Source organism: Rhodnius prolixus, unplaced genomic scaffold (genome assembly GCF_049639745.1).
Source record: "Rhodnius prolixus isolate KJV_2025 unplaced genomic scaffold, Rpr scaffold_5, whole genome shotgun sequence".
Taxonomy (NCBI): domain Eukaryota; kingdom Metazoa; phylum Arthropoda; class Insecta; order Hemiptera; family Reduviidae; genus Rhodnius; species Rhodnius prolixus.
The window spans coordinates 24,149,999-24,160,664 of NW_027411624.1; the positions used below are offsets into that span (position 1 = coordinate 24,149,999).

The 10,666-nt window shown below is 32.4% G+C and overlaps 1 protein-coding gene across 1 annotated transcript; it reads left to right on the forward strand.

Annotated features, from left to right (window-relative positions):
• The first annotated feature begins 1,243 nt into the window (after positions 1 to 1,243).
• On the forward strand, positions 1,244 to 8,727 carry LOC141458625 (sperm flagellar protein 2-like). Its single transcript, XM_074136880.1, has 3 exons — positions 1,244 to 1,404; positions 2,182 to 2,625; positions 3,488 to 8,727. The coding sequence occupies exons 2-3, from the start codon at positions 2,182 to 2,184 to the stop codon at positions 8,663 to 8,665; spliced, it is 5,622 nt and encodes a 1,873-aa protein (XP_073992981.1). The 5' UTR covers positions 1,244 to 1,404; the 3' UTR covers positions 8,666 to 8,727.
• Positions 8,728 to 10,666: the final 1,939 nt, after the last annotated feature.

A 10,666-nucleotide genomic window follows, 5' to 3' on the forward strand; every position in this document is an offset into this window, starting at 1 on the left:
ATCTCAAATGTCAAAATTACCTTATTTTTTTAAAATGAAGCTGTTCAAAATGAGAAAAAATATAGTGTACAGTAACCTTAATCCCGTGGTTTCAGTAGAAGATCTGGAACGTCGAATAACTCTAGCCTGCTTAGATCTTGACATTGCAACCATAAGTGTTACTACAAATAGAGCGTGGGAATCCAAAGCTTTGGCTTGCCTATCCGTTGATGGTGCCCAGTTTGAACAGCTTCATTTAAAAAAAAATAAGGTAATTTTGACATTAAACTGAAAGTTGTTTTTCATATTTTAAATAACCATAACTTTTGAAAAACCTAACCGATTAAAAAAAAATTATTTGTTTTTTTTAGGAGCTCAAGTACTATAAAAATATGCAAAAAAATATAATGTTCCATTAGAAAAAAAAAATTGGATGCTGTATCTATTGGGATATTGGTGTTTAAAAAAATGGGTCAATCACTGAAAATAAACTAGACTAAAAATGATTAAATACGTGTTTTCTATTTTTTCGAAATTTCCCGCCGTTTAAAAAAAAAAGTGGGTGGAGCATATAACTCTGGTCACCCTGTATATCCCACATATTTTAGTATTCCAATTTTAATTTAATACTGTACGTATTTCGTATTTCATGTTTATAGCCGAGTTTGGCCAGACATTTGTTTCTGATTCGTAAAAGAAGGTTTGAATCTTAAGAGTTATTTTCTATTAATTTTTATTTTATTTTGATTATAGTTTGATTCCCTTTTTTAATTCCTTTTCCGAATTTCCATTCCCTTCTCTTTTGAGCTGCTAGTCATCGTTGATGTGCCTCCGTATTCTAGCAGGAAGTTTGGAGCGTATCAAGAAATATGAATTGTTGCCCTGGACACTGCTTCTGGGGGAGTTCCCCTAATGATTTTTAGTTGGGGCTTAAGGTAGGGAGAAAAAATTACTTTAGACTCAGGTGCCGCGTAATTAAGATATCCTAATGATAATCATAAATCAAGGGGAGGAATTGTCGAAAGAAAACTGTCAGGAGTGCAGTAGTGAAAAAAAAGGCTCCGGTTGCTAAAGATGTTAAATGTTCACCCATCTTTAAACAGAAATTATAGATTGCAAATTTAAGAAACTTTGCCAACGAGACCTGTGAGAATTGTAGTTAGGTAAGTAAACTTACAGTTTAATTACATCTTAAGTGGTTCCCATAGTAATAAAAGTTATAAAAAGAAAATACACGAGAATCATATTGCATTTCTATCTGCTGATTTTTTTATATTAAATAGAAGTGTTTAATTTTAATTTTAGGAATTGCTAATGACGTATGCAACTTTTTTACTCTTTTTTTTCTTTTTCTTTTTGTTTAATTGAAATCTAATCAGAACAATCCAATTTTTCGTTGGTGGAAATCTACAAATACGTTGAAAAGTAAGTACTCATAAAAACTAATTCTGTAATTAGTTTAATGTGTATTGCTACTGCTTGTCAAGACAGGGTATATTGATTGCGAGTGATGCAGGTGTGATATAATCAACACAGTATTGTGTGTTGACTGGCATTTGCAACAAATATAAATTCAGTGTCAGTAACGTAGAATGTTTATTTTAAAGTTATTACAAAAACTTCCTGGAGTTAACATAAACTATTATCTATATTTCTAAAATAATACCACGTAAAGAAAAGTTTTTTTTTTCTTAAGTTGAGCTTCAACGAAAACTTTATTATCTTTGAAATGCAAAAAATCTTGAATGCTTTCGCTTTCTATAATTTTTCAAGGTTCTAACTTATATAATTTCTTAGAACTCCGAATTATAGAAAAATATTCAGATACTTTTTATTTTTATTTTTTGTCACAAGAGTCGCTACTGTCTGATATCAGTGTATCTGTAGCGAGAGAAAACTATCTTGATATCAGGCTGCGGGCGTAAAATCATCACTTTATAAACCTGTAGGTACATATTGTAATACATATCACTGTAGTGATATCAGAATTTACAGGGAAGCCTGCTCCCTAACTCTCAGAACTGACCTATATTTTTTTAAAGAATAAGAGTGAAACAAAGAATTTATAGATAGAAACCCTTGGTAGAAATAATTTATTTAACATCTTAGTGACAATTTTATTTTATTTTTTTGGCCATAAAATTTTAAATTTAATAATAATTGCTTTGAATAAACAGTTGAAATTGTTAATTACTATCACAGATGGCGTCATGTTTGGAACGTTGGCTGCAAAAACGTCTGGGTGTGCATGTAAAACTGGATAAGGAAACCGCTGGAGAACTATTGTATGATGGACAAATATTTTTTAATTTATTGAAAAGTTACAATTTTGTCACGGATTGTCAAAAATTTGATAAGCCAAAAGATTCTTTGGCAGCTTTACAGAAACTTAGGGAAATGGCTATTTGGTTAAAAATTATTGGCGTGACACCAGATGACATGGTGCTTAGAAAAATTGCCAATAAGGATGCTATGCAATCGTTAAGACTGCTTTACGAGCTTTTTGTAGCATTGGAAAATAATGATCAATCAAATATTATATACAAAACTAGAGCATTGAAAACATTATCCGAAGGGGTGAGCAGGTTCTCTTTGGAGAGCTCAAAACTATCTGAACTTGAGAAACAGCAGCCGCAAAAAGAGCAGGTCTGTCAAACGTAGGTGAGTTTTTATAGCAAATTAATTTTTTTAAGCAAAAAAAAAGTTCTAGAAAAATTTAATAATAAATGTAGAGAAAAACTGTTCAGGTCCCAACGCAAGATGGTCTTTTGTTGAAGTAATTATTTTAATCAACTTAGTTTTGCTCAAGAAAAATGTGGAATGATAGTTTTCGACTTTCTCTTATGGCAAAATTGAAATTCTAACAATTAAAATTTCTTATATTTTTTTAATGAACTTTTAACTAACTTTAAATACTAAATAAAGACAGAGATGTTTCTTTAAAAGAAATAGCTACCTCATGCTTTGATCTGGTACGAAGAATATTTTTGATAATTGAAAACCCCCTTTAATTTTGTAAAAAGTGATGTATGTAGTTAAAATTTGAATATTTAAAAAACAAATAATAATCAATATACCAATGGTAATCGCAACCTAGCCCCCAAACACTCATCTCCTTTTTTCTTATTAATGTTTTTGCACTCAACATTATTCGCGATAATAATTGTTTTCTACTTAAGAACTTAACTCATATTACCTCCCATTTTAACATTCAGACTGTTGAGAAATCAATCAAATAAAACTTACGTTCGTTACTAAACATGACTATTGAAAATGTGTAGGCAACTTCACGTTAATAAAATCAGTAATGAAAGAGCCAATTACAATTTGTCATTGTAGTGTAAGAAGAGAAATGCTTTAAAAGATGTTTGCCTATTCAATGAGTTTTTGATTTTTTCATTCATTTAGTTTGTGACAGCATAGATTGCTGTATCGCATACTAGCTTTTTCTTATAATTAAGTAGTTTAATGGATATATTTCGTCTTAATAATCTATTTATTTGAATAGTTCCAGGGCCCAAGTGATTATTCATGCAACCAGTTATCGGCTGATGATTACAATGAAATTGCCAAATTGTATAAGGAACGTCAGGATCAGATTCGTGAAAACAGTATTTTAGAATGTTTCCGGCGACGTAAATCCGCTAAATCGCGTCTAACTGTTCGGTTTGAGATGGAAACAGAAGGCAGCCCGCAGAAGGATTATGCTGCCAAGTCGCAGATCGGTTCGCCTAAAGCGATAACATTGGAGACAACGGAAGGAGTTATCTCATGTACACCTTCTGAATATGTATATTTATTAAAATTATGGCGTCGTAAATCTTATGAAAATGAAATGAGAAATATGAAAACACAAAGTAAGTTATTAAATCTACTATGGCAACACATGATCAATTCACAAACTGATGAGTTTCACGAAGCGTTCTGCGATAAATTATTGCAGCAATCAACTTTTGAAAAGAATTTAGCATTAAGGTTGAATAGAATACATCATAATTATTGCCTGTTTCGTGAAAACACGGAAATAATAAAAGACCAATTAGCAAAAGGTTCTCCAGAGGAATTTGAACAAACTTATAGAGTACTTCATGACACCAATGACGAATCCTTTGAAGAAATGAGAAGAATTTATGAACTGCATAGACGTCTATATGACGAAAGAGTCATGAGGAAACGAGAACGTATATTTGACTTATGCAAGCTAACTACTAAAGATCTCATAAATTACGCTTTGAAGTACATTCAATACAAGGAAATGTTCGGTGATGAGGTGCCACGCAATATTGCTAACGAATGGAAGGATCTTTTTTTTAAAGGAATATGTGAACAAAAAAATGTGGAAATCAGTGATATTTTCAATTTAATCGATAAAGAGGAAGAACTTGAAGATGTCAGACTGAAAGTAGATGCATCCTCTATGAGTGTGGAATTAGAAGAAGAAGAAGAAGAAGAAGAAAAGTTGAGCAAAATTTCCCTCGACGTGGATTGTGAGGAAATTCTTAACACGAAGAATTTGCACAATTATATGTACCTCACGGGGCCATGGTTCGTAGAAACACTGATCCCAGACTTAGTTGAGTTAGAGCCATCGCTCATGATCACTGGTTATATAATACACCGTCTCTTAGAAACTAAATACCCATTGCCTCCGCCACCGCCTGTGGCTGACGTGACAGCCTATTCGACTAGAGCAGTTCTGACTCCGTTTAATGAGCCAAGCATCTTAAAAAAACTGAAGGGACTTTTAATCGACAATAAAATTGCCATTATAGATATGCCAAAAGTAACAAATTATTGCATAGAAATATATAAAAGAGAGAAATCAGTTTCCAAAATTGGGCTTGTTCTAAAAGAAAAAACGGAAGAAGTTATAAAATCTAAAGAGAAACAAACCAAGAGAGATAAAAAGAAAAAGAAGGACAAGAAGGACGCCAAAGAGAAAACAAAAAAAAAAACCATAGTGGAGTGGACTGCAGAGAAAGCTATCCAGGTTCCTAGTGAAATTGAGCTGTCCAAATCTACGCATAGCCGTGCCGGATTGCTTGGCAAATTAGCGTTTGAAGTATTACATGGCGGCAAAAAACTGACGGACATTCATCTCATACAGATGTTAATTGAATTTATTAAGGGATTAGAAGATATCAATGGATGGGTACTAATCAATTATCCCATGTCTTTTCAACAGGCCGCAATGCTGGAATTTATTTTTGCTGGTATACAAGTTCACTTGCCATCTTACATCACCGATGCAGGGAATTCTGATGAGTTTCAAGAAACAGCATTTTTTGATTCAACCACGATAACTGCTTTTGAGGACTTACTAGAAGAGCTAAGGAATTATACCCAAAAACCAGAAAAAGCAATCCAGTTAGGCGAAGAAATAATGGGTGAAGGGGAAGAGATTGATGAACACCTTGAAGAAGAAATGGCTGGTGAAATTGATTCAACATATTCTAGCACTATAGAAGAACGATCATTTAAAGAAATTTTAGAACTTCGAACATCCAAAATTTTACCACGTCCAAATAAGATTTCATATTCCGCTGAGCCGAAGTCATATTTCACAAAATTTATTAATCTTTTCAGGATAAAATCAATGAAAGCAAAATACTTTTCTCTACATGAATTTGCCTTGACGCCAGATACCAAACATGATCCGTTTATTTACTATAGTTACGTTGGAAATGGCGTTAAAATGCCCTTCAAAGCGGTTGATTTTAAATTAATTAATAAAATAGCTAAAATAATTTTAAATGAATCTGAGTCTGATACAGAAAGTTATAAAGATAAATCAAACGTCTCACAATCTAGTTTGTATGGAAATTTGAGCCTTAGTACTATTATGAGTGCTGGTGATTTGCAAGTTACAGATGATGTTACTGCTTCTTTGCGCAAATCACGTATGTTCGGCACTCAACAAATGATGCTACATTCAGAAAGCGCTAGCAAGTTTAATAAGAATTGCGTTGATAAAAGTGTTTCAAGTTTTGATCGATGTTTTCAAGAAGAATTGTGGGCAAGCGTTAATGAAGAAGAACTTGGCGAAGAACCAAGATTAATTTTCCCAGGTGATCCTGATTGGATATATTGTGAATTTCCAGTACCTGTAACATTACAAAAATCTCTTGCAACTATATGGGAAGCAATTGAATATATATATTTAAACAATCTAAAGGAATTGTTTCAACTTTTTAGAAAGTACAATGCCACTTTAATACCATACAAATGTTTTATAAGGAAAACATGTGAACAAAGTTTAAATCCTCCAGATAACCGGCAAACGGTGGTTACAGATTTTCAATTGATGTTTAACAATGTGGCGGATGAATTACGCTCAAACAATGACATGAAATGTGAATTGCATTGTAGGGTTTATGAAATGTTCAACGAATTATGCGAAATCTCTGATAGAAGGAAAAGATATGCAGAAGATACAAGAAGGGGGATAATTAGCCAAAATTGGGTAGCTCAACAAGCTTACAGTTTAATCAATATATCCATTAATTTAATACAAGTTGAATTAGACAGGTATGTTGATACTTTACAAATACTGTACGATTATCATATTGCGTCGCTTCAAAAGTTACCTCAAGAGAAGAAATTTGATAAAGTAACATTACAAAAGGTGAAATACCCTGAAGGCGGCGGAAGAGCAACAGGAAAAGAACAAACATTTGGCAGAAAAAAAACTTCAGCTACTAAACCGACGAAACAGATCAAGGGGATGAGAGCCCAAGCAAAAAGCAATTTGCGCTATTCAGTACCGTATGGTATTGAACTAATTTTATTGAATGATGAAGTTGGCATACAACCAAACCCTACACACATGCTGGTTGCGGATTGTGTAAACAACGCATTGAAACATGTAGAAAATATAAAAGTACACTATGATCAACTAATAAAGGATGAATATAAGAGCGCATTACAGGCGCAGATTCTTGAAAATCTACCAGAAGAGGAATCAGAAGACTATCTAGTCGGAGAAATAAGAGATATAAAAAAATTACCTGAAGCAGTTAAAAACAATGAAAGAGAAACCAAGGGAAAGTTAAATCAAAAGAAAACAAGTGATAAAATAAGTAAAATATTAAAGATTAATCAATCATCTTTATTTTCCGATGTCGCCAAAAAAGCGAAAAAGCATGAGGGTAAGAAAAAAGAAGCGGCTCATCCTCCTTTAGATTTCATACATGGTCCTTTGCAAGGACCAACCAGAAATTTACTGTGGGAATGGCAGCGAGCTGTTCAAAATGAAACTGACAGATTTTTATTTCGTTTAAGATTGATTGAAAAAAGAACAGAAGTCGATCTGGATGAATTAATGTTCTTTATGAAAGATGTATTTCATGATTATACAAAAGAAATTACAAGTAGATATCTTAGAGAAATTAAAAATATACATTTACTAATTAATCTTTTTAAAGTGGCGATAGAAGAAGAGCAAGTTGTCAGGCCGTTGATAGTGCTGGATCAAGATGAATTTTTTATAGACAGTTATACGATATTGCATCCAGAGATACCACCGCCGCCTCCTAGTCCTGTCAACGAACCATCTTTTGATTTCGTTTTCAGTGTCCAGCAACTGACAAACATAATGGAAAAATTGAATTATGCTGCACCAAATGGCATCATAGAAGATTCTTTTGTAACTATTCTGGAAGATATGACAATTTTCGGCTCAGAATGTGGAGATCCATATATGCCTAAAGGTTGGACTCGACTCGCTATTTCGGATATCAGGAAAATCGTATCACTATTATTTCGTGAAACAATGGTAATCAATTGGAAGGAGTTCCTAATACTCGGCCTAAACCTGAGCTTCCCAACTGTTCAACAGTTGTTGGATGCTAGAAATCAAATGTTAAAATTTGATCCAGAAGCTATGGAATTAATATCAATGGACGATTTTCAGAAGGTGACGTTATGGTTTGAAAATACATTGGCTGAAACTTTAGAATTAGAATTGCGGATAGTTTTAATTAAAGAATTTTTATTTAATCTTTTCAAAATTAATAAACATGAAATGAATTATGCTGCAATGTTAATGACGTTTTGCAGAGGCGAAACTGATGTGGCTGGATTTGTCAAAGCGTTAACGCTAGCTCGAGGAAAACCTTATATTGAAACATGTAGAGAGCTATATAAATGTGAAGATGACGCGTACATGATAGCGCCATTTATGGCAGAATATATCATAAATCAGTTACTGCACGATGTAATGATTATAACTGAAGGTATATATATTAGAGAAATTACGAGTGATATAACATTCGATGATAAGTTTGACTGGTACTTCAATCAACAAGAACTGGCACATGAGAAAATGATGGAAAAAATTAAGGAAATGAAAGATCCTATAGAACTCAAAGAAATGAAAAATGACGTGGAAAATTCATTTTGGGTCTCATTAGTACCTTTTGATATGGCATTGTCGTTAATTATTTATTATTTAAATTACCATCCCTTAAGCGAAGAACATATAAACAGAACTTTCAGATTGACGGATGAATTGAAAAAATTATACCAAAACAAAGGTCGATGGAATGTTATTAGAGTATTCGATTTGGTGGAAAGTGATTTGATGAAAAAAGTATTCAGTGTAACTGGCAGTTTTAAAGCTTACAATCTGGGAAAATTAGTCGAAAAAATAATTGGGTCCAAAAGACCTTCAGTATATAATACATAGATTGCAAGAAGCATTGTGTATTTTATGATGAAGAATAATAAAATATACTTGTCAAGAAAAAATTACTTTAGACTTTGTGTTATTTAAGTGTCTTTCTCTCAAATTCCTGTACGCAACTTAACACTTAATTAGCACTGAAGAAATTGTATTGTATAGTAAATATTTCATTATACGTCGAATCAATAACAATCATTAAACAAATACAAAAATAGAAATATAATTGAATCATCTGCCTTAAGATCTTTGTATTTTTCAGCTTCAATAAAATTAAGTAAGTAGGTAGTTCCGGTCGAAGCCACGAAATTCTGTTATCCAAGTCAATCGATCTGCAATGAATCTAATCAAGAGTTGATTAGATTCCAGAGGATTGGCCAGCAAGCTTTGCCACTATGCCACTAACCAAGAGTAAGAACGGCAGTTGTTTGAGAACAGACACATTTTACACCTACTAACGAAAATCTCACATCTCTTTTGAGCCTAATAAGTGTATTTATCTTAAATAACGTCTTACCGAACCTTCCAATCTGATTTTTTTTAATTTGACCATCTCATATCTCATATAATTGTAAAATAGGGTAGATTAATTAGGAGTGCCTACTCTAGAGAGAGTTTTAAAAATTGGTAGACCCTTCATGATTTATTTATTTTTAAAGGCGCGTCAAATACTAAGGTTATTTTTATATTAGTGCCCAGAGATTTTTTTCTAAGCACTGCTCGAATCCGAGACCAAGAAGACTAATGTATTTTGGATATAGTGGTTCAGGGAAAAAAGGGAAAAATAGAAGATCTTGGAAATGCTTTTATTTTCTATTTCTAGAATTCGATTATTATATGAAAAGGCTTAATCGTATTCATTAGGCCGGTTAGTTGTTCAAAACTAGATGTACAAAAAAGGGTAAAATTGAAAACCTTTGCTAGTTTTACAGAAATTCCTCATTTCTCCTTCTAACATTCTTTTTCTATGCCTGGGATGAATAATACATAGAATGTTGGATACTGGATGTAGAATAAAAATAAAAAGGTAAATGTTCACAAGTTTTACTATAAATTTCTCATTTTCTACTTCCAGAATTCTATTTTTATTCCAGGGCTTGATTAAATATATTTATATTAGGTCGGTTAGTTTTGAAAGTAGTTCAGAAAACAAATGAAAAATCTATCATGGTTTTAAATCTTTTAGTTAGAAATTCTTTAGTTTCTCCTTCGAACATCACATTTCTAAGCCTAGGTTGGGTAATACACTAGTTCTGGTTGTAGAGTTTCAGAAAAAAACAGGAAAAATCGAAAATTGTTGCTAAATTTACTAGAAACTTCTTAGTCATCTAACATTCTATTTCTATGCCTGGGTTTAATAATATACCGCACGACAGCTACTTTTGTAGGTAGAAAAAATGGAATAAATCGAAAATCTTTGCTAGTTTTACTAGAAAATCTTTATCTTCCAGATTTAGATTTTCAAACCAAGAGTTGATAACACTCATTAGGTGGGCTGCTTTTAAATGTATAAGTTTATTAAAAAAAGATAATACACATCAGGTCGCCCATTTCTGGAAGTAGCAGTTTAAAAAAGGGATTAAACTGTAAATCTTGGCTAGTTTTACCAGAAATTCTTCATTTTTGACTTACAGAGATCGATTTTCATACCAGAAGCTGTTCATTCAAATGAGTCCGCTAGTTATGAATTGGAAGTTCAGAAAAAAAGAAAAAAAAAATAGAAAATCTTAGCTAGTGTTACAAGAAAATGTTAGCCAGTTTTACGAGAAATTCCTTATTTTTATCTACCAAATTTGAATTTTCAGTTGATCATACTCATTAGGGGTGCTAATGAGCTACTTTTGGAAGTAGAAGTTAAGTAAAAAAAGAAAAATGACAAATCTTAGCTAGTTTTAATATAAATTTCTCATTTTTAACTTCTACATTTCGATTTTTATGCCAGTAGTTAATCATAGACGGTAGGTCGCTAACTTTCGGAAGTACTAATTTATAAAAAATAATTTCTAT